Source organism: Physella acuta, unplaced genomic scaffold (assembly GCF_028476545.2).
Source record: "Physella acuta isolate Inbredline_101_S28 unplaced genomic scaffold, ASM2847654v3 ptg001905l, whole genome shotgun sequence".
NCBI lineage: Eukaryota > Metazoa > Mollusca > Gastropoda > Physidae > Physella > Physella acuta.
The window spans coordinates 108,569-133,844 of NW_026733410.1; the positions used below are offsets into that span (position 1 = coordinate 108,569).

Here is a 25,276-nt window from a genome sequence, read left to right on the forward strand (position 1 = left end):
ATGGCTGGAATCCTGCCGGTGTCCGCCGACAGTCGGCGCCCCAGCACCCATAGCGTGGGCATCCTGCCCATTTCCATGTTCGGAGAGGGCGGGGAGAAGCCCCGGCGCCCAAGCACCCATAGTCTTGGGGTCTTCCCGTTCGGTTGCTTCGGCGATGAGAAGCCAGAACGCCCTCGACGATGTAGTACCCACAGCCTGGGGCCTCTAGTAGTACCCGTAAGTTGTCTCCCCTGTTCTGGTCGGTGTCCTAGTAACTTCCCCTTTTCCAATGTTGTTATCATTATCAATTTAATCTGCCTTATATCTTTTTTTTTTCTGCTTCGCTGATTGCAGTATTGGTCAATGTTTTTTAATACTCCCTAATTTTATTTTTATTTTTATTCTTGCTTACGTAACACCTCGTGTATTATACGTACCGTCACGTTTTTTATTGATACATTCATTTTTATTAAAAACTTCAAATGTCTATTTTTTAATGCAACACAAGATTAATATATTTAAATATGCACACATCACATTATAAAAGTGAGTTCTTTTTCACGCATTTTTTCTTATAAATTAGACAGAAACAAATAATTTATCCGCGTTCTTTAATTACATTAAAATTAATAGGAAAAGAAATGTAAATTTATTGTTTTTTCAAAGTTAAAATAAAATCCATTTAGCAAAAATTACAGATTTTTAAAATCTGGAGATCATTTTTTAAAAGAATAGCATTATTGTAGTTTTCTCTTTTAAAAAACAAATGTCAAGCGACTTGGCTTAAGCTTTCATTCTTTTAAAATATCGATTTTTTTATAATCCGGAGGATTCACCTTTACAACCAGTTTGTAATCACAAGATGACGTCACGACCATCCCATAACCCATCCATTACTTAACCTCCCCATTCTATGGGCAGTCTGGGCTGGTACGTTTAAACAAACCGGAAGTACACACACCAACCCACTCGTTATTTCCCCACAATTCTTCACAAATGACTTCCATTTTTGGATTCGCTAACCACGTGACTGTCGTCTGCATGTATTGAAATCCTTCTGGGCGGCCCGTCTATACATACAGTACAACTGTCTGGTTAGTGTCGCTTAGGATATTGAGAGAGAAAAATTTGGTACTTCGCGCTTTAATCCAGATTTTTTTTTCTTTTTTTTTTTTTTTTTTTTTGAATAAAAAAAAGTGAGGGTAAATGGGTTTGTGAAAATTGAGGGTTTGAAAAAAAAACGTGTCGTCGCATTACTGGTAATTGAAAGCGGTGAGGCGTGGTGGTTTGTGTTGCTATTTTTATTCAGTCAGCCGTAACGGGGGAGAGGATGTTTTAAAGGATTGATCCTAATCAATGTGTCTGGGTATAGTGAATGGGGGATCAGCGGCAGTTTACCCAGGGGTAGGCAAGGTGTGATTGAATAGGCAAGGTGTGATTGAATAGGCAAAATGCTGATTGAGTAGGCAAAGTACCGATTGAATAGTGCTCATCAACTGGGATAGGTGCTTAATAGATGGGCAAGGTGCTTAGAGGATGTGCTATGTGCTCACTGAATGTGCTAGGTGCTCATTCAATCGGTTAGGTGCTCAGCGGGTATACTGGGTGCTCAAAGGTTGGGCTAGGTGCTTAACGGATGAGCTAAGTCTTAATTGGCTTCGAGTTCGTTGATGTGCTAAGTGCTCAACTGATGTGCAAGGTGCTCATTGCATTTGCTTGTTGACTATGCTGGTGCTCAATTTTTACGAGGACCGGATGGTATAGTACACGAACCTGAAAGCCTCGAGTTCGAATACCAGAACTCGAGTATGTTGACCGTTCCATAGCCTAGCTCTGATGTGTGCCTGACTCACGTTAGGGAAGCTAAGAAAGTTGGGTATAGGGCTGACCACATTAACCCCCCCTCCCCGAGGTAATTGAAATAGACAAACTCTACTTCTCGTACCCAGTTTGTCTTGGGCGCGTCTAAGCGAATCAGCAGTAGTTTTTACCCTACATTTTACTTAATATAGTGCGTATCGGACATACGGTTTTTGTAGATTGACATAGGTTTTCCTAAACGATAAGCCTAGTGGCATTTGAGTATATCAAACTTGGCGAACTTAACTGAGCACTCATTATTATTTAGAGTTTAATTTTGGTATGTGTTGCTTTTAGTGTAGACAGAGGCGTAGCGACCCTTCCCGGCGCCCGGGGACAAACTTTCAATTTGGCGCCCCCCTCGGGAGCAAATTTTCAATTTTCACCCCCCCCCCCCCTCAAACTTTCGATTTGCACACCCCCCTCCTCAAATTATTTATAATGCAAAAGCGCAGCTAAAATGACATTTTACTTTGTTTTTACAACCCATTTTGGCGCCCCCTAAGGTCGGCGCCCGGGGACATATGTACCCCCTGCCCCCCCCCCCCATCGATACGCCTCTGAGTGTAGAATAACAACTATCCAAGACACACACATATATACATACACACTCATACACTTACAGAGACACACACTAACGCCCACACTCAAACAGATACTAACCCTCACACTCAAATACACACGATCACACATACAAACTAGTGATGACTTAGTAATTTGTTTTCGAACGTGTTCACTTCTGATAGGATTGGGTACGGAGTGGGGTGGGGTGGATGGGGGTGGGGAGGTAGAGAGAGGAAGAGGGTTCTGTTTAGAGAGAAATTAGAATCTCATTAGTTGGGCTTAGGCAAAAAACTACTCCTGTATTAAACAGTGGCCGTGCGTACGTCAGAAGTGGACCAGCTGACCCCACTAGGCTATAGATTTTCTCAGACGCGGCTTACTGTCTACCAAAGTGTTGATTTTTAGAAGACAAAATATTTCTTTCTACAACATCACACCGGACACTATACTACGTATCTAACTTAACACATACACACGTGTATATATATATATATATATATATATATATATATATATATATATATATATATATATATATATATATATATATATATATATATATATATATATATATATATTCTTATTCCTGTTTAGTACGTTGTGCTAATTATAAATTGATATCATAAAATGAAGTGGACTAAAAAAAATATTTCAATACATAATTGACTGCTGAATTTCGTCAATTTCTACACTGATTAAATTTAGATATGTCACATGACTTGCGAGTGAGTTGTGTCTTGTCTTGCATTATTTTTCTTAACTCACCACTTCACAGCACGAAGCATGTGCTTGTATGTTTGTTTGTTTGTTTGTTTGATTATGTGTTCGTTGCAAGTGATTTTCGCTTTGTTGAAATGCGTGTTATTTTCTAAACATGTCTTGCGCTAAAAGCCCAACATTTTTTGCACCGTGTTTTTTCTATAAAAGCTTTAAATATCTGCTGATCCCAATGCTGTATTTAATATCTACATTGCATTTTTTTAAATGTTTCTGAATATCCTTTTAAACGCAAAAAAAAATATGTAAATATTATTGTCATTACTACTTTAAAATTCACAATGAAAGTTGCTCCATAATATGTATTTTAATGGAGACATATACGTCTTTAAAAGAAATTTTGATAAACATAAATGATTACAGATGCTCTGTATTTGATTTCTTATATGTGCATATAAAAGCCGTTTCCTATTATTTTCTTCTAGAAATATATTTTAAGTTAAGAGAGGAGAGTTAAGTGTGTAGGCCAGGGGTCGGCAACCTGCGGCTCGCGAGCCGTATGCGGCTCTTTTGATATCAAGATGCGGCTCTCCAGCTCCTTGAACAAATACTAATAATCTTAATAAAATAATAAAATATTTGAAATAAAAAAATGTTAGTGGCTCTTTAAAACCAGGGAAATGTTGAAAATTGTAACTTTTGGCTCTTCCGCCGACCCCTGGTGTAGGTGGTTGTATGGTCGAAGGTCAAAAGGTCAAAGGGTATGCAGTATGTGAGTTTTTGATTTAAGGGGTTAAAGGTCGGGAATTATTTTTATCAAGGGTCATTGTGTTATGAAATTATGGGTTTAAGAATTCATAAGGTGAATCAAGTTGTCTGGGGGTGGGGGGGGGGGGGGTATAAATGTCCTGCAGTCATAGGTTATAGGATCAGGGGTCAGGGGTCATGTCACCATGGGTCATCAAGTTATGAAATGATGAGTTTAAGAATTCATTAGGTGAATCAAGTTGTCTGGGGGTGGTGGTGGGGGGGGGGATAGATGTCATGTAGGCATAGGTCATGAGTCATAGGATCAGGGGGTCAGGTGTCAGGGTCATGTGGTCACGGCGATGTGGTCATGTGGTTTTATGGTCATGAGGTCATGGGTCATGGATCATGTCACGTGATTTGTACGTTGCATTAATCAATAAATGTTTATTGTTCAGGTTTATTGCGAGGTCGGGTGTCACCCGGTGCGGCACTTAATGGTGTCACACCCCCCCCCCCCCCCCCCAGATAAGTAGCGACCCTTCCCGGGGACAAACTTTAAAATTTTCGATTTGCACCCCCCCCCCCCACTACTCAAACTTTCGATTTGCACCCCATCCCTCAAACTTTTGATTTGCACCCCCCCCCCCTCAAACTTTTTATTTGCACCCCCTCCCCCTCAAGTTTTTCTCTATATATTTTGCTATTTTTTACCTTGGTGTCACCCCCCCCCCCCTATTTGGTGTCACCCGGTGCGGTCCGCCCCCCCCCCCCCCGCCCCCCCCCCCCCCCCCTCGCTACGCCTCTGGTTATAGGTCATGGGGTCAATGATCATGTCACGTGATTTGTACATTAAATTAATCAATAAATGTTTATGGTTCAGGAAAAGACTGACCATGAGATTACGGCATGATTAATTTTTTTCACAATTGTCGGTCCAAGGAAGCTGTGTATCACGTGGTCTTTAGTTGGTCATGTGATTGGTCAGGTTCCTGGTATACCTAGCTCATGCTAAGACTACTCCTTGTTTATATCTCATGCAGTTTCACAATTAACAGAACGTTGACGTGCTAGGCCTATTAATTTAAGAAAATAATGATGCAAATTAACAGGAAATTCCAACGCACAACCAAATTACACCATGATCGAGTTCACCTTTATGCGGCCACGATAGACGAGAAAATTAGCAATATTTAAATTACCGATTTTGAAGATTGGTCTAATGAATCATCTTGTAATATTGTTGGAACCTAACGAAACAAATACAAATAAGTGCTTTGTTAAAGATATAGCCGAAAGAGAATAATTCAAGAAAATGCATTAAACATTATTTTTCTTTCTGATTCAAATGTTGAATCTCTTAAGTATTCAACCATTTGAATATGAATTTCTGACAACTAAATCATGCCAGTGTTGGTGTAAATTAACAAGATAGAATTTATGCAGAAAATGTTATATTTCCTGCAGGACTTTTGATACTAACTAGTTTAAAAAATTCGTGTAATGAAGTTAAAATGTAATGCTTGTTGTTAAAATAATAAAATTCCTTTTAATAATTAAAAAAAATTGTCTAAAAATTGTCTAAAAAATTGCGAGGCTAACAAATTGAAATAATTACATTTAATTTTGATTTTTATTCCTTACTTCCCATCTACTTATTTGAAATTTTCAAGGGAAACAACGTTTTACAATGTTCTTTAATATTTTTGAAAAATTAGTTGTCACAAAACAAAAAACAAAAAAAACTATTTAATACGTAATTAAAAACTTTAAATAACCGATTGATATAGTTTTTACAAATTGTTTATATTTATTGCAATTTTATTTTATTTACTGATTCTATTTTAAAATAAAGAACATTAACGTTTGTGAATTATTACTCTTTTATAGACTTTTATGATCTTGAGACGTTGTTAAATTCCTGGTGATAATTAGGTGTCTCGTTTATAAATAAAAATAAACTTTTTCTTAAATAAATAAATAAATAAATAATTAAAAATAAACGACCTAGCACAGGGTCGGCAACCTACGGCTCGCCAACCGCATGCGGCTCCCCTGATGTCATTATGCGGCTCTCCAGTTCCATATTAATTATATTATTTTCAAACCTCAAAAAAAAATCAAACTGTAAAAACAAAAACAATTTTTAAAAAAATTAAAATAAAATGAGAATAGGTGGAGTAGACGGGGGCAGGGGGTGCGGACCGCACCGGGTGACACCATTTAGGCTGCGGTTACACTATACGTCGGCAGACCGAATTTCTGTTTCTGACAAGGCCGAACAACTGGAAAGGAAACAAAAAGTATAACCCAGTTCTATTGGTTACACTAGAGCCGAACAGTCGTCAGACCACGTCAGGCACCTGATGATGAACTTAAAATTTTGTTACTGTTCTGATATAGAGCTGTCATTCAAAGACAATAAACAATGTCAGACAACTAATATAGAACTGTCATTCAAAGACAAACACATTCTGATGAAAATTTATCTGGCAGGGATAAACTAAAAATAAAATAAAATTGACGAATCCCGACAAGGGTGGGGATGACACCATGACGTAAACCTGCAAACTATAGAGAAAAGAATGCTACATCCAACTGTATAAATAACCTACTTTAGATAATCATCATTATTGTTAACTGTACATACTATAAAGCTATCAGTATCACCCGAAGGTGACATCAACTGCAAAATTTACAGAGGAAAAGATGTTAAGTTGAATATTTTCAGTTACTGGTAAGTGTAAGGGTGTCACCATATCTAATAATTTACCATTAAAACGTTGCTTAATAGGTATATGTATATATATATATATATATATATATATATATATATATATATATATATATATATATATATATATATATATATATATATATATATATATATATATATATATATAAACACACACACATATATATATATATATATATATATATATATATATATATATATATATATATATATATATATATATATATATATATATATATATGTTTATATATCCTATGGGGACACCATGAGGTTCCGCACCGGGTGATGCCCGGCCTAGCGACGCCACAGGGGTAGAACGTATATGGACAGCTTACAGCCGCTGGTCATGTGGCCCAGCCCCACAACTGTGCTGTGGCCCAGCCCCACAACTGTGCTGTGGCCCAGCCCCACAACTGTGCTGTGGCCCAGCCCCACAACTGTGCTGTGGCCCAGCCCCACAACTGTGCTGTGGCCCAGCCCCACAACTGTGCTGTGGCCCAGCCCCACAACTGTGCTGTGGCCCAGCCCCACAACTGTGCTGTGGCCAGCCCCACAACTGTGCTGTGGCCCAGCCCCACAACTGTGCTGTGGCCCAGCCCCACAACTGTGCTGTGGCCCAGCCCCACAACTGTGCTGTGGCCCAGCCCCACAACTGTGCTGAGGCCCAGCCCCACAACTGTGTTGAGGCCCAGCCCCACAACTGTGCTGTGGACCAGCCCCACAACTGTGCTGTGGCCCAGCCCACAACTGTGCTGTGGCCCAGCCCCACAACTGTGCTGTGGCCCAGCCCCACAACTGTGCTGTGGCCCAGCCCCACAACTGTGCTGTGGCCCAGCCCCACAACTGTGCTGTGGCCCAGCCCCACAACTGTGCTGTGGCCCAGCCCCACAACTGTGCTGTGGCCCAGCCCCACAACTGTGCTGTGGCCCAGCCCCACAACTGTGCTGTGGCCCAGCCCACAACTGTGCTGTGGCCCAGCCCCGCAACTGTGCTGTGGCCCAGCCCCGCAACTGTGCTGTGGCCCAGCCCCACAACTGTGCTGTGACCCAGCCCCACAACTGTGCTGTGACCCAGCCCCACAACTGTGCTGTGGCCAGCCCCGTGGCAATGGTTCCATGCTTTCCTATAGCGAAGAGCACATAAAATGTTAGTGGCTCTTTAAAATGTTTGAAATTGTGTAGATTGTAACTTTTGTTCCGTCCCAAAAGATTGTCGACCCCTGACCTTGCAAAGTTGTTGTTGAGCTAAACTAATAAAGGGCTATGGCGTTTTGGATTTTGCTTGAGACTTGCTTACATTCGTCATCGTTATTTTGGCGTGTGGGTTGTTGTAATAGGTTATGCCGTAAAGTTTTAATTTTTTTTTGTACCTATCAGGTTGAGTGGGTAATTTGGTTTGTTGATCCAACGTCCAAGTCCCTTGATTTGGGTTTTCATTAGGTTAATTTTTAACCCGCTACCCAGCCCAAAGTCAAGGAAAGTGTCTGTTATTAGAATGATAGATTTTTCGGTTTGGAGGGTAAATGCTGTGTCATCGGCGTACGCTAGAATTTTTTTGTTTAATTGCAGTGTTTCTTCCAGACTTTTTTCTCCCGGGAGGGGGGGGGGGGGGGAAGGGGGGTCAACATTTTTAAATGCCACAAAATTCCCCAAAATTCAGTGTTTTGAACGTACACAAATTTTGAAAATTCATAATAAATTATTTTGAAGAAACGCACTTTAAATTTTAACTGAGTACCATAAAATATGGAAGAAGATTATGAATTCATTACTTGTTGGGCATAAAATATAATATTTTATGAATGGTGGAAAACCTACGAGGGGGTTAGTGTTTCAAGATGGCCGCCGTTGTCATAGTTACCAAGATTTGTCCACCTCTTTTTTTAGTGGAGATGCATGTGCGGATGTATCTTAATAAAGCTGTAAAGAAATAACTGTTTTCTAACGAGTATTTAAATGTTGTTTTTTTTACCGGAGCCTCCCCCCTTAAAATTTATATTTTGAAAGAAATCACATAAGACCAAAATCGACATATGTTCCCGGGCGCCGACCTTAGGGGGCGCCAAAATGGGTTGGAAAAATAAATTGAAAGGTTGAGGGGTGTGCAAATCGAAAGTTTGAGGGGGGGGGGGGTGCAAATCGAAATGTCGAGGGGGGGGGTGCAAATCGAAAGTTTGAGAGGGGGGGGGGGGTGCAAATCGAAATCTCGAGGGGGTGGGGTGCAAATCGAAAAGTTTGTCCCCGGGCACCGGGAAGGGTAGCTACGCCTCTGCTTGGACGCCCTCTCTTTTGCCTTCACTGCTAGAACCTCCCTCCCCCAATGATTTTGAATAGTGCGATGTCTAAATTTACTTTAAAAAACATCTGATTGATTTATATTTTGTACCCACGTCTTTTATATAGATTAATTTTAAAAATCTTTTTATCAGATCTTTGTTACTTCTGTTTATCTCGCAGTTTTGAAAAAATTTGGTTATCTGGTCTATATTTGGTTGGTATCTCTCCTATGGAGAATCTTCTTGACGTTTGCTTATCTTGGACTGCTGTAAGCATTTCTAGTTCGTTTAACCCTTGTCCTAAGACCCAGTAATTCGCTCTGGATTATGTCCAGTGATATTTTAAGACACCGCGTGAGTATTTCAAATGATGATCAGATACCCCAAAGCACACGTCTGCTGATGAGATCTGACTTGAGATCTACAAAATGGCGGGATAGTTTAGCCCAGTTCTAAGACTTGTAGCAGTATCTAGTTGATGTAGCTTCAAAAATAGATTTCCCTAACGTATCAATGGCTACAGCGCACCTGAATCTTTATGGATTCTGAAAGGTTGTTGAGTAGAAGAATCATTACATAAATCTTTCCGAAATGAGAGACTAACAACCCTTTAATGACACTGGCGTTTTAAATTAGATAACGAGATAATTAATGTCGCTATTAAAACTCTCCAGTGAGTCGTTGGAATTCTCTATGGAGTGCTTTGGAACTCTCTGTAGAGTGATTGTCAATGATGGAGGGAAACAATGTTTAGAGTGACGAGCACCTGGAATTTGAACAATTTTAGGTTCCTTCTGTATCAGATGGAACGGCGTGGCCTAGCGGTGGAGCACTAGACGGCTAACCCAAAAGTCTCGAGTTCCAATCCAAGTTCAGTTCAATAGAGCGTCCCTGATTCCTGCCAGCTGTAATGGGTACCTGAATCGCATTGGGGAAAGTAAAGACGGCTGGTCATATTGCTGGCCACACTATCCTTTCATAAGCCGTGGTCACAGAAACAGGTGAACTCCAGTTCATTTGGGCCTTGGACCGTCAGGTTCGAAAAGTGAACTTTACTTTTTTTGTGTAGTCAAGTCTCTTCTATAGCTACATATAACATATCTAGATCTCATCATTAGCCGCCTTAAGTCAATAGATCAGATTTCGATCCTATTCGCCTGAAGTCAACAGATCTTGATTTGAATAACGAACCACGCCAGTGGGACACTGAAGAGGGGGAAAATCCCTTTGATCTTTGAGTTTATGACAGCCTCGTTTTGAAATTAGATCCAGCATGCGATATACGATGTTCAATCATCGACCAGTTTGGTGATCTGATGATTGCCGACATTTGATATTGATTGATTTTTTTTAAAAGCCACTCAACACATGCGAGATACTGTCAAGTACATTTTTAAAAAGTTGTCCTTCTGTGATGTGGTCTAGATAGACCGTAGCAGAGTTTCTTCCAGGCATCTCGGAAGAAAGTATAACGCCCCCCCCCCCCCCCTCCAACCCCGAACGAAATGGAATTTATATAGAAAGTATATACTGTTACCGGTGTACGCCCCCCCCCCACCCCACCCCCGTCCAGTCCCGGAAAATTTAGTCGCCCCCACCCCACCCTCGAAAATGTTCTCTGGAGAAAAAAGTCTAAAACAAACACTTGACCGCAGGGGCGCCGCAAGTGACCTTTTGACTCTATTTCTCCATTCTTCTTTGTCTCTGGCGATCCTCATAGCCTTTCCCATTGTTAAACTCGTCTATCCCTTAATGTTGTCTTCCAATTTTTAATAAGGTTATAGCCTAAAACAACTTCAACAATGCCTAGTGCAGTCAAAACTTGATATGGTCTTGTGGTCAATCGCTCTTCTACCCTACCACGTCGCTCCATGTATATGGCTGAGATATATTTAAAAACTCAGTTTTTTTAATTATTTATTTTCAAAATAGTTCATTGTCTTAAAATGAACCTTTAAAAGGATGTCTTTAATTAACTTATTTTGGTGTGACGCTATGGACAAGTTTCACCTATGTGATGCCTTTGTACCCAGTACATTTAGACCTTAACAGTGAAACTCGATAAGGTGACTGTTCTGATGATTTCTCTATAGATAAAACTACGGTAGTTCAAACGATCTTTTAATGATATTTGATACAGTTGTTTGACATATAATTAAACCAGGACTAGTATATAGATAAAACTATGGTAGTCCACGCGATCATTTTTTTTATATTTGATATATGTGTTTGACATTCAACAAGGCTAGTGTAGGGTTACATGTATGTGGGGTAGGTGTGATCTTATGTCAGTAGGTGCAAGTAGTGTGATGTGATCGTTTTTTGTAGTGTGAGGTGTGAGGATTTGTTGGGTTTTGTAAGTGTGGTGTGTTCGTTTTTGTAGTGTGTTATGTGTTGTAGTTTTTGCAGTGTGTTATGCGTTGGTTTTTGCAGTGTTTGATGTGCTGGTTTTGTAGTGTGTAGTGTTGCGTTTTGTAGTGTGAGGTGTGTTAAATCGTTTGTAATGGTCAGTTTATGACAGTTGTGCAGGTTTATTTATTAAGTGGTGTGTCTGTTCTTAAACTGTGTGGTATGTTGTTAGTTTATGTACGTGTAAATTGTTGTTTAAGTGCTGTGTGGTCTATTCGTTTGTGGTATATTTTTTACGGATTGTGTAGTTGTTCCTATGTTATATTGGTTTATGTATTATGTGGTGTGATGTGGTTTTATTCATCTGGTGTATTGTTTTTAAAATGATGTTCTGAAATGTGGTACGTATATTATTATGCTGTCTGGGTCATATAAACCATACACTAAATTATCATTAAGCCACTACATTTTCAAGTTTTTAATAAAGACTTTGAATAAACATTCGCATCTCTAATCATACGCAGTTTCATTCATTTTAAACCATTCAATAACTGCTGTCGTCTGATCATCGTCTGTTTCTATTATAGTCAAAGATAAATCTTGAAAAGCACTAAATTAAAATTGCGCACAAAAATTAGCACGCAGAAATTCGTGTGAGCAAAAAGAACCGTCCACAAAAAAAATGACACGTTTTCTCCAAATGGGACGCGAGCTTCCGCCGGAAGTGGCCGATGCATGAATACGGCACCAAGATCTCAGCAAGAAAAAAAATTACGCGCAAGTTAAAAATGTCGAAGTCGTAATCAGCACTCTCTCTGTACGGATGTAAAAAAAAATATTTATGACGTTTAAAAAAAACCACTTTATGTGTGTAAAAAAGACTTTTTAGAGAGATTTTTCTAACATATTAACTGAGATAAGTGTACTAGCAGTAAATTTAGTGGAGAGTACATTGGCGCGTTTTTTTCTTGTCTAGCACTACTTAGTGTAACATTGAAATTTAAACCAACCATCCTTTAACGTTCGCTCGTCATTGGTTAAGCAAATATACAAGAGGTTGGTGTGTTCTCCTTTATTCTCCAACCGTCCACCAACCCCACAAACTCAGTTACAAGTTCCGACCTATTGCCAACCCCACTAACACTGATGTATAATTCAGCAACCATCCGCCATCACAATACATAATGAACGAGCCTTAAACCGTTTACCATCCTGATAGGAACCGTTTATAATTTAACCACACAACAACGTTTTCCAAATCGTCAAATATACGAGAGCTAGTGGCAGTCTCCCACACCCACACCACACACACACACATACACGCGTACACACACACACGTACACACACACAGACAAACATCGTTGAAGAGCCCTAACATGCCTCAACATGCAAAACTTAACGATCCCGCCAAGGTCAAGGTTTGCGATCGCCCGACTCAGTGTATGAATGCCATCAAATTACCCCCCCCCCCCCCCACACACACACACACAATGGTGCGCAATACGATGGATGTGGGAGATATGGACAGCCGTGGGAGAGAAAAATGGAATTATAAATGAGACCATTTTAAGCCAGAGATTTCCCCCCAGTTCTGGAGAAGAAAGAAATAAAAGCAACACTGATAAAAGGAAAAAAAAACACCAAAGGCATTATAGTTTGGTCTTTGTGTTGGGCTGATCAAAGAGAAGAAAAAATAACCTAGTTATACTATAACAGGATTATAATATATATATATATATATATGTATAAAACAATATATATATATATATATATATATATATATATATATATATATATATATATATATATATATATATATATATATTGTTTTTTATTTATTCAAAGTCAATTTTTAAGGCATGTTTATAACAACGCAGGACAAATTGCTTTGAACAAAATCTTTGTTAATTTAAAACTATACGTTAGGCTCCAGCAGATGACAAAGAAAAATAAACAAAGACAAACCGGTTAAATTAGAAACAAAGAAAAACCGGTTAAATTACAAGTCCCTTAGATTTTTCCTAGCCTTATATCATGTAGACAACGTTTGAGACCAATGATAAACAAGTTTGTAAATTTTCAGCTTACTGAATACACATCTTGTCAAAATTTAAGGTTCAAGTGGGATGGGCTGCATATGTCTATTATATGGGATCAACACAGGAAGGTCCGCGGTTCTAATACAAGTCAGGGTCCTTTTTTTTAGATCGTTGTTGCGTTTCGACTCAACAAAGAGGTGAAGAAAATGTTGCAAAGTAGAGGTTGAGGAATGTTTTCTTGCATATATTGTACCGGGGAATGGATTTTAGAGTGCATGACAAATGATCTCCGATGATCATTTGTTCTCTGACCGATGTAAAAGTTCACTCCGGTAGCTGAAATATGTATGTATATGGTCCATTTAGAAGAACTTTGTATTTCTTTCAGGCAACTCGTCGGGGGGGGGGGGGGGGGTGCGAAATAGAAAAACATACAACTTGTGTAGGACATATGTACTTTTACCGGAAATTTACGTATGCCTTCCCGGAAAAAAATAGTCTGAAAGTGACATTGACTGATTCCTTTCACAACTCTGTTATTATCCCTTTATACACGTTTAAATTTCTAGAAAAGTTGAGCGCTGTAAATTACCGTTTCCTTAGTTACACAGACGCAGATGTTGTGGTGCTGTGATAACTACAACAAAAACGTTGTTGCTATCAGCTTCAAGCTTGCACGTGCTATGAGCGGTCAATAACTTGTACACTTGGTGAGCAAATCAAGCGTCCAATGTTGAATCACGTGTTTATTATAACGGAAGTGACGTCACAGCTTCCGGCTTGAGTAGAACACGTGACGCCAGAACCTACGTCACACTCATCATGTTGATTTGATATGACGTCATTACGGTATCGTCATATCTACCATTTAACAACCGATTAACCGGAAACCGGCACACGGCAATCACGTTAATTGCCGGCCGCCATTATATAACTGTACCGGCATCGACCGGAGCGTGTTAAGTCGCGCGGAATGACGGGAATGAATGAAAGATTTAGATTTCATTACGTAACAGATTGCGATCGGAGGATAGGTTGTTAACTACGTCATCAAAATGTGTTGATCGGCGAGAGATTGCAGAGTTTTGATGCTGTCTATTGTGGGGAGCCTATCGGGTTACTGAATAGAAATCAAACCGTATTGCCTTGTTTGTAAAGCTAATGGTGTCTACGATGTCATTTGTAAAATCACATTTTTAAATTGCTGCTTTGATTGTTATCTATATTGTCTTTTTTTTTGCGGACAGTGGAAGCCATAAGTATCCATAGGTGGATTAACGAAATGGAATTGAGATGTTTACACCTCCCCTCTACCAACACACACACACATACACACAAACACACACACACACTCGTGTAGAGATGATCAGGTCTGGAACGGAGAGTTCGGGCGTCCTCGGGAAGACAAAAGAGGTCATAACTGGCTTAATTTACTGATAATATGGCATCTCTTTGCCTTCCCCTCCCGTTACCCATTCCCAAAGCACATTTACCATCTTTCTCCTCCTCCCCCCCCCCCCATCGAAAGAAACATTGTTTATATACAAAAACTTCAGCCTGTCCTACCCTTCCCCCCCCCCCCAACTCTTATCCATCTGAAGTTTAAATCTGCCCCTTCAAAGTCTCAACCCCCCCTTTCCCCCCCCCCCTCCCCAAGAGACAACTATCGGAGAGAAACCCCGCCCACCGGTATCCTACCATGTAACCATGCGGTACATACCACCACGGGAGATAACACTGAAGGAATATTTTGAAATAGTAATACAGACCACTACATTGATAGGTGACAGGACAACTGATCTCAACACAAATGATCTCAGGACAAAAGATCTCAGAACAAAATATCTCTGGACAAATGATCTCAACACAAATGATCTCAGGACAAAAGATCTTAGGTCAAATGTCCTGAGATCTTTTGTCCGTGGGATATTTGGTCTGGTATATTTTATCTGAGATCATTAGTCATGGAACCCATTGATTGTATTATGACCTGTACAGTATAATCTATATATTTTGTAAAATGTATAATCAAAACATCGGCAGGACGTTTTTCGGCGCTACAGATTCTGCAACCCTCCACCCTGTCACTAACCTGTCTCTTAACCAAAACTAAATCCTTATCTCTCCATGATCAATGTCCTTACTCTGATAATAACCCTAAGTCTATTCATTACCCCTAACATTGGAATCGACATTTAACATACCCATACGATACTATGTTGTTCTGTTGGCGCTTTTTACACGAATCGAAGTCAACACTAAATATTGTATAGGCGCTGACCTTCTGGCTGTAACCGATTACGTATTCGCACACCGGTAATCATCCAGTACGATACTTTTCTACTTAGTGTGTTGGTGTTTTCGTTATCGTAAACCTAAGTGATTTTGAAAAAGATTAAGGGGAGAATTAAGATTTAGGTTTGGGTCAAATATAGTAGCCTGCTGCCCTTATTACACTAACACGTAATAATATTATCACGACCAATAGGAAAGTTCAATGTACTGTTGTAATCGAATCGTATTTAGTACAATGTAATAAAATGGGCGCTAGAGTACAAATCCAATACTTTTAACGTGGAGGTAATTAGTGTGATTAGATAATGACGGGTCTGTCTGCCTGTCACGGTTGAATGAATCTGATGATGTAATGCTCTGGGTGGTGGTCATGGTCTGCTGCTGATGCATTCCGCCACTTGTTATTGGGAGTGGGTGTGGTATATGCCTGAATGGGTTTTGTATATGCCGGAATGAGTTTGGGATATGCCGGAATGGGTTTGGGATATGCCGGAATGGGTTTGGGATATGCCGGAATGGGTTTGGGATATGCTGGAATGGGTTTGGTATATGCCGGAATGGGTTTGGGATATGCTGGAATGGGTTTGGTATATGCCGGAATGGGTTTGGTATATGCCGGAATGGGTTTGGGATATGCCGGAATGGGTTTGGGATATGCCGGAATGGGTTTGGGATATGCCGGAATGGGTTTGGGATATGCCGGAATGGGTTTGGGATATGCCGGAATGGGTTTGGGATATGCCGGAATGGGTTTGGGATATGCCGGAATGGGTTTGGGATATGCCGGAATGGGTTTGGGATATGCCGGAATGGGTTTGGGATATGCCGGAATGGGTTTGGGATATGCCGGAATGGGTTTGGGATATGCCGGAATGGGTTTGGGATATGCCCGAATGGGTTTTTTATATACCGGAATGGGTTTGGTATATGCCGGATTGGGTTTTTTATATACCGGAATGGGTTTTGTATATGCCGGAGTGTTTTTGTAAATGCCAGAGTATTTCTGAAACTCACGGCCAACGTAAAACACAGTGCTGGTCCAATTGCGTCAAATCCAGTGGCGTAGCCAGGAATTGGTGATAGGAGGGGTTCAAACATTTATAACCCCCCTTTGCCTACGCCACTGGTCCAATTGTGTTGTGTAGTAAGTCAGATCTTTTGTGTTCTGATGTCAAAGACCCAAGTGTTGACGGGTCAAATGACGGGGTCAAGGCTGGGTCAAGGCTGGGGTTAAAGAGTTAACTCTCTGGGTTGCGTTATTACACCATTACAGACGCTAGGAATGTTATATGGAATGCATCACTGGACAGTGGTGTGTGCCGATGTGGGTGTGTACAAGTAGAGATTCTACCAAACACTAAATGCTCTGGTGAATACGTCTTTAATTTTCTCGTATAAGAAACCCTTCTGGGTAAAAATGTTTTACCGACATGGTCAACATTACCAACTGCAGCACATCCAAAGTCTAGTAGCGATACAGAGAAGAGAATAAATCCAACGTGCATAAATTCTATGTTCCTTGCTTCTTCTTGTTCAGGGTTGGTCTCTGTGGAACTGTATCAAGACATTAGTTACTTTACAAGTTTTCGACTTAAAATGACTATGTTATGACTGTGTTATGACTATGTTATGACTGTGTTATGACTGTGTTATGACTGTGTTATGACTGTGTTATGACTATGTTATGACTGTGTTATGACTGTTATGACTGTTGTGACTGTGTTATGACTGTGTTATGACTGTGTTATGACTGTTTTATAACTGTTTTATGACTGTGTAATGACTAAGCTATGACTATGTTATGACTAAGTTATGACTATGTTATGACTAAGTTATGACTGTGTTATGACTGTGTTATGACTGTGTTATGACTGTGTTATGACTATGTTATGACTGTGCTATGACTTTGTTATGAATGTGTTATGACTGTGTTATGACTGTGTTTTGACTGTGTTATGACTATGTTATTACTGTGTTATGACTTTGTTATGACTGTGTTATGACTGTGTTATAACTGTGTTATGACTGTCATGTGACTGTGTTATGACTGTGTTATGAATAGGATGAACTCATGACAAAGTCTGTCAAAGTCTGAATAACTTGACGGTACGCTGACAATTCCACAGAAAGTTCGCGTGTTATCCTGTTGTCTGACAATTCCACAGAAAGATCGCGTGTTGTTCTGTTGTCACCAAGCTTAACTCCTGCTCGGCTCAATCAAAGCGCCTGCTGCCGCTTTATGCCTGGCAACCCTTTGTTGTCTCATATCAACCGTGTATTGTCGCCTGGCAACCGTACGTTGTCACATGGCAACCTTTTGTTGTCTCCTGGCAACTATTAGTTGTCGACTAGCAACCATGAGTTGTCACCTGGCAACCGTGCGTTGTCGCCTGGCAACCGTGCGTTGTCTCCTGGCAACCGTCTGTTGTGTCCTGGCAACCATCTGTTGTCGCCTGGCAACCCTGTGTTGTCGCCTGGCAACCGTCTGTTGTCACATGGCAACCTTCTATTGTCTGTATGCTATTGTATTAAATATTGTAACGTACTTCTAAAACAAATTTTGAAATTATAAAAAAAAATAACAAACGTGTGTAATGCTAGACAAAAGACTAAAATAACATAATCAAGAGCTTACTTTTTCAATATAGCAACTGAACTTTGGACTGAGATCGCTTCATTAACCTAGAAGAAAGTAGATCTGCCCTCTAGGCTGGTGTGATATGGTAACCTTCTGTTGACCTAATACTTTGTGATGTTTGTTCTCTATTAGGATCTGGATCGACGGGGCAGCCGAGGGAGTATATTCGGCACCCTGGGCATCGGGGAGCTGACGGGGGGAGGGGGACCCTCGCAGAGTGGGCGGCGGCCAAGTTTTCAAGCTTTTGGAGAAAGCGTGGTGAGTACCTCGTCTCATTTCGTTTGTGTGTGTCTGTATTATTTCGGTTTTTAGTGTTTATTGGTGTGTACAGTTGTGTACGTGTTGGTGTGATGACTTGTAACATAAAGAACTGAATTTGTTTATTCTTTTTTTTAATTTTGAGCGACTCAAATCACTTTAAGTACATTGAAGCTTTGATTTTAAAAGAGAGTGTAGTCCCTTTCCTTACTATCTTACTAGTTACAATTATGTCTTCATTTTCATCAATACATTACAAAACATTATACCCTTTTATATTTCTTGCTCTTTAAGAAATAAAGTATAACCTATCGCTGTGTGTTTTTATTCGAGCGAAAACTCCAAGATGTCCTCTACTATATACTAACAATATTAGTACTAGCATTCCTTTAGGGGAGGGGGGGGGGGGTAATATTTAGGAATTTTTTTTTACTGCTCTGATAAGAGGCGTAGCGACCCCCCCCCCCCCCCTCGAGATTTCGATTTGCACCCCCCCCCCACTCAAACTTTCGATTTGCACCCCCCCCCCCCCCTCAAACTTTCGATTTGCACCCCCCTCAACCTTTCAATTTATTTTTCCAACCCATTTTGGCGACCCCTAAGGTCGGCGCCCGGGGTCATATGTCGTCGTCCCCCCCCCGTCCCCCCTCGCTACGCTACTGGCTCTGATTATGAAAAAAGTAGGTAATAAAAAAAGACAACTTTTTTGAGTACATTTAATGAGTGTTCATTAGGAATCTAAAATGTGAAGACGCCTTGTTTCTGTTTTTTTTACAACTCCGACATAACGACGTTAACTTACCCCGACACAACGACGCTAATTTACCCGGAAACAACGACGCTATTTTACCCGGACACAACGACGCTAACTTACCCCGACACAACGACGCTAATTTACCCCGACACAACAACGCTAACTTACCCCGACACAAGAACGCTAGCTTACAGCAATGTGTAGACTATAAGGGATGACGGAAAACTGAACGAGAGAAATACATGTAACAAAAAGAAATGAGTGATTGAAAAAACACAGCGCGTATTTGTTGTTAGGATTAGGTTTGTGGCCAGCTAGGAAGCCATTGAGTTATCACCTACGTCCCTGCAGACATTTGTTTCTGTCCCTTTACAGTTCTAAGCTTTAAGCTTATTTTTGACGGTGTGTTCGACTTCAGTGTTGTTCTTATAGGGATTTTTATACCTGAGCCAGATGCCGTTCTGAACCACGTCCCGTCTATAGCGTCGTTCTGTTATGTGCACCGTTACAACCTTGTTATGTTTTGTGATCCGCTATAACGTCCATCTTACATGTATCCCGCTATAGCGTCGTTCTGTTCTATATCCCACTGCAGCGTCGTTCTGCTCTATGTTGCGCAATAGCGTCGTTCTTCTTCGTTATATTCCTCTATAGCGTCGTTCTACTCTATATCCCGCTATAGCGTCGTTCTGCTCTATATCCCGCTATAGCGTCGTTCTGCACTATATTCCGCTATGGCGTCGTTCTTCTTTATATTCCGCTATAGCGTCATTCTTGTCTATAACCCACTATAGCTTCGTTCTGCTCTATATCCCGCTATAGCGTCGTTCAGATCGGTGTTCCGCTATAGCGTCTTTCAGTTCGGTGTTCCGCTATTGCGTCGGCCTTACCTGTATCCAGCTACAGCATCGACCTGACGAATGTCCGGCCATAGCGTTGTTCTGCCGTGCTTCCATCCAGTAGACACGCACGTAGCATTAGATACCCCCCCCCCCCCCCCCGCCCAGCAGACGATAACAGCTTGACGCTTGACGTCTGCCTGATGGTCCCACAGCCTTCTTAACGTCGTGATGACGTGTCAACATGTCCGACCTTCTATCTGCCAGGGTGACGTTTACGTGACGTCCAACATCAGTCGTGACAAGCGAACTACATCCAGGTTAACCTTCTGTTAAACCTTAAATTTAACCTTAAGTTACCGATAAATCCAGAGTTATAGTTAGACACATAGTTAGTGGAAGCTAAAATACAAATTAGAAGACTTTTATTCGAATACCAACGCAAGGTTCTACTTTATTATACATAAAAAAAAAATTCGTTGGTTTTGTTACTACATTTAATATATAATATGTTGTTAAGAAGTCATATTTACATATTTTCTCGCGCGTAGGGCAAATATCAAATATCAAGTCTCATATTTTAATAGCAGGCCAACATGCGAATTCATACAGTACGCCATTGCCACGTATTAATTCTACTCCACCTACCCTATTCGTCTTTGATTTTTTAATAATCTTCTAGTGATACAATTTCTCAAGCTTTGAACATAAATGCCGTGAAATTTAATACGATTCATTGTTTGAAGTAAAAAAAAAAACTATTTTCCAAAGAAATAAGACTACATTTTTTAGTGACGAAAACTGATCGCATTAATTACTTTATAACTCAAGTAAAGAATGCACTGCGCAAACAGCTGAAGAAACACGACCGGCCGTGCTTTGTAAGCGCTAGATGAAACCGTAGCAAACCCTGGCTGTGCCGCTCTTCAGCCTGTTGTTGTGTTTGCTCAGAGTGTTACGTCCCTACGAGAACAGCTAAGATGATTAACCCTTGAGTGGCGGTGGCGTGATGGTGAAAGGCGGGCGCAGCGACATCAACAAGCAGTGTGCGTTGGGGTAGGAGAGGGTTAAGTAGACTTAGAGGACACAATGGGGTTGGGGATGGGGGGTGGGGGGGGGGGGGGGGGGGCTGGGGTTGTGGCATCTCAGTGATGGTTGTGTGTGTGTGAGGGTGTGTGTGTGTGTGTGTGTGTGTGTGCTTATGTGAGTGGTAGTGTGGTGATGAGGATATTAGAGTGATCGATGCTAGAAAAACTATGTTTGATTGATATCAGATGTGTCTAGTGGTGAGCTTAGTTAAAGCCATGGAGTGGGTTGAGGTGGTTGTGTGGTGTAGTGATTTCAAAGGCAGGGGTAGTTATGTAGTGTAGTGGCAAAGGTAGTTATGTAGTGTAGTGGTGGAGATAGTTGTGTATTGTAGTGGTTGAGGTAGTTGTGTAGTGCCGGGGTTGAGGCAATTATGTAGTGTTGTGGTTGAGGTAGTTTATTGGTGGAGGTAGTTATGTAGTTATGTGGTTAAGTAATGTTGTGATGGAGGAAGCTATTATCTTTTTTATATAATTGCAATAATTAGTTATTCAATAAAACAGCTGAGCTAGCTATGGAAGTGTGTGCAGAAGTTATGTAGCCTCGGTTTTAATTTTTTTTTAAATAAATGTTCCAGCCTCTAGTAATTAAAGCTACATGTATCCATGCATCAACTTAACTCATAGTTAAATTTATTGTATATAAACTTATTTTATAGTTCAAGCACTGGTCCAGACACAGTGAAGATTGTCAACTATTCAACACAACCCCGTGATATTTTCTCTAATAACTTAATCAATCTTCATGTTTGGTAATGTGCACCTTATATACACGTACACCTTTCATCTCTGTACGCAACAAACAACAAAGATGGAATTAGAATGTTCTGCTTCAAAGAGCGTCGGATACGAATAATGTCTCAATGATCAAGGGTTCCCATAATGTTGGCAGAAAATTGGTGTTTAGTAAAGTGACAACATTGAAATTTTCAATGAGTTTTTATGATAGAATTTTTAACAGAGCTAAAACCTGCGTGATGAGCGTGATATTTAGGAGGAATGTAATCATTACATGGTAATGATGTAAGGAGTAAGGTTGCAGGGTGCGAAAATGTAAGGAATCCAGGCGGATCCATGTCAAAATTGTAAGCAGAGAGACATCACTAAACCAACGATGTAAGCTTAAAACTAAAACAAACGACTCTCAACTCATCTACCTTCGTAATGATACTTTGCTCCATACTTTACATGTCATAGACCCCCCCCCCCCCCCCCCAATACATATCTCGTCACTTCGTAATTTTCTTGCTTTGCTGCTGAATCTAAGTTAAATTATTTCAAATACTAAAAGCTAAAAACTGATCATGTGATGAGAGTCCTCCAAACAGCTTTAACCACCAGTTCCCTCACATATTTCTACACTTTTCTGAAGATTTTTACCATCTCCAATTTTGATAGAGAAAGTAAATACTACCCTATCATACCTAAAGATTCAACTAAGCAGATTAAATAGTTCACTTGTTTCTTGACCACGACATATAGATTGTGTGGTAAGCACTATGAATTTACTTTCCTTAACGTGAGTCAGGTACCCATCAGACTCACATAAAAGAGTCAAAGGGTTACACCCCCCCCTCCCCTGGAAACCTGTAATTTGACATTATACAAGCAATTAGCCCCCACCCCCACAAATCCCCCCTAACCTAATTAACTTGACTCCATAATACCCATGTCTACAAGTCCCGTCATCCCAGCGTCCATTGCGTGCCTGTCAGCAGTTACCTGCCTTACCTGTCCTTTCATCAGCCTCTGATACTGTGACGCATCGCCATGGTTACGGCTAAAATAGATGTTCGGTTGTCTTTTTTGGTAAAATAAAATGGCAAACCGGAATTCGAATAGTGAAATAATTCTGTTAGTCTACCTTTTTCGTTTCTTTTCTGCTTTCTTTTTACTTTCTCGTATATACGAAGTATAGAGAAAGTATTGTAATCGTGCACAAAAATAACATCAAATTTTGACCGTTTTCACCGTTTTACTCCTGTCCTTCATCACATCCGGAGTATAGAGGACTTATTTTAATCGGGCAAAAATTATCAATCCAGATTTATCAAAATTAAAAGGTTTTATGTGTAATCCAGTCTGAAAAAACTGGGGCTTTGCAATTCTGTCCGTATTCTGAAAAAACTAATGTAAATTTTTAAAGTACTAATAATATTGCGCACTATTATGCACTTTTATTTGGCGTTCACTTGGTGTGCACTTCTTTTGTCTACGAGATTTTATTCTATTTTTAAAACTTTATGTATTTAAAATTGATTAAAAATCATGTCTATAGCCCGAGTTCCCATCCCCTGTTGTTTTATATAAGAATATTCGAGAAAGTTTAGGGGAGATCACTCCCGGTTTATTTATAATAAAGTAAATAAAATTATGTATTAAATTTTCAAAATCTTGAAATAATATAAAAGGCAGGATCTTGTCTATTTATTTTTGTCATGAACTATTTGGGAATTATTCGATGTTTTAGTCAACTTTTTATAGAACCATAATTTTTATGTGGTAATTTGTCGCACCTAACTTATAAAATGATCATTTTTGGTCAATCAACCATAAGCTGGGTCATTTTTGTTTCATTAGAACCATAAGATGGTGATCTTTCTTACCTGATTTATAAAGTTGGCATCCACCTTCAAATAGAAAAAACAGATTATCAAAATAACTCATCCATTTTGAGCAGCCCCTAACCTAGACCAGGGTACATAAAAATAGAGATATCCATTTTGTTTCTCATTCCAACCATTCTGTTTTAAATCGACATCCAACGTTTTATTTTATTTTTAGCCTCTAGGACCAATCAAAAATTCTTTTCAACAGTTCCATCTTTAAAAATAAAATGTTTTTATCAATAGTTCCAACTTTTAATTTAAAAAAAAAAAATTTCAACAACTTTAATCTTTAAAACAACAATAGTTCCATCTTTAAAGATAAAAATCAGTTTTTCAACTGTTCCATCATTAATATAATAATAAGGATAATGAAAACTATTTTTCAACTGTTTAAAAATGTGAAAGCCAATTTACTTTTCAACAACAGTTCTAACTTTAGAGAAAAAATTTCAGCTTTTTAAAAATAATTTAATTTTTTACACGTTTTATGTTTAGCAAAATAAAGCTCCATAAAATAGCCATGTGTCGTGTTGCTTCCACGTAATTTTCTTAAATGTCCGGGTCTAGGTGATGGCTGACAAAGATAACGTTCGTCCTAGTTTTTAGACAAATGTAGAGACTGATCTTGTCAAACGTCTGGTTATGGTTAGGCTATGGCGGCAGTTTACGTTGATACTTGTAGCCTACGTGTAAACTTGGTCATGTGTAGCCTACGTATAACCTTGGTCAAATTGTTGGGAAACTTTCCTTTTTAACTTTATTTTACGATGACCTAAGGTAAATGGTAAGTCTACCTGCGACCAAGATCATATTGTAGGCTACCTGTGGCTGTGACCCAACTGTGGATAAAACAATACTTTAATTTCCGACTCCTTTCATTTTACTTGTTGCCATGACAAACAGGACAATTCTTCTCCTGTCCTGGAATAAACAACTCACCTTCGCTCTATATTTCTCGCTTATGTAGAAGTTATTTATTTATTTATTATTATATATAATATATATATTATTTATTTATGTTTATATAAAAGACTATACTTTTTTTCTCATGTACACATTTATAAATAAAAATATTTTTTTGTTGTGTACACGTTTTATTTTGTTTATCTTTTATAAATTAAAACTATTTTTTCTACACATTTATTTTGTTGCTATAAAATAAAACTCTAATTTTTTTTGTAATATACTCATTTATGTTGTTTATCTGCTATAAATTAAAACTATTTTGTACCCATTTATTTTGTTTCCTATAAATTAAAACTCTATTTTTCCCATCCTCCCCAGATGCAACTGTTTGGTAACAAATAATTCTGGAGGGTCAACCCGACGTACTCACCCAACACACACACACACAGTGGATGGTGACCTTTGAACCCCACACAAGGGACTCTACTCTCCTGTAAAATTTTATCCCTCCTTTATATGTTACGTTTGTCAATCCAACTGCCATTTTTTATATTTATATCAAATCTTACTATTCTTATTTATATCAAATCTTACTATTTTTACATA

The 25,276-nt window shown here is 39.5% G+C and overlaps 1 protein-coding gene across 1 annotated transcript; it reads left to right on the top strand.

The window, feature by feature from the left end:
* LOC131931173 (uncharacterized) lies at positions 1 to 25,072 on the top strand. The gene is made up of 3 exons (XM_059287876.1): positions 1 to 216; positions 18,352 to 18,477; positions 25,049 to 25,072. Exons 1-3 carry the CDS (start codon positions 1 to 3, stop codon positions 25,070 to 25,072), a joined length of 366 nt encoding a protein of 121 aa, XP_059143859.1.
* The last annotated feature ends 204 nt before the right edge of the window (positions 25,073 to 25,276 follow it).

Coding starts and splice junctions, on each gene's coding strand:
- LOC131931173 (XM_059287876.1), top strand. CDS start 1: ATGGCTGGAATCCTGCCGGTGTCCGCCGACAGTCGGCGCCCCAGCACC. Junction 217..18,351: donor TGGGGCCTCTAGTAGTACCC/GTAAGTTGTCTC, acceptor GTTCTCTATTAG/GATCTGGATCGACGGGGCAG. Junction 18,478..25,048: donor AAGCTTTTGGAGAAAGCGTG/GTGAGTACCTCG, acceptor CATCCTCCCCAG/ATGCAACTGTTTGGTAACAA.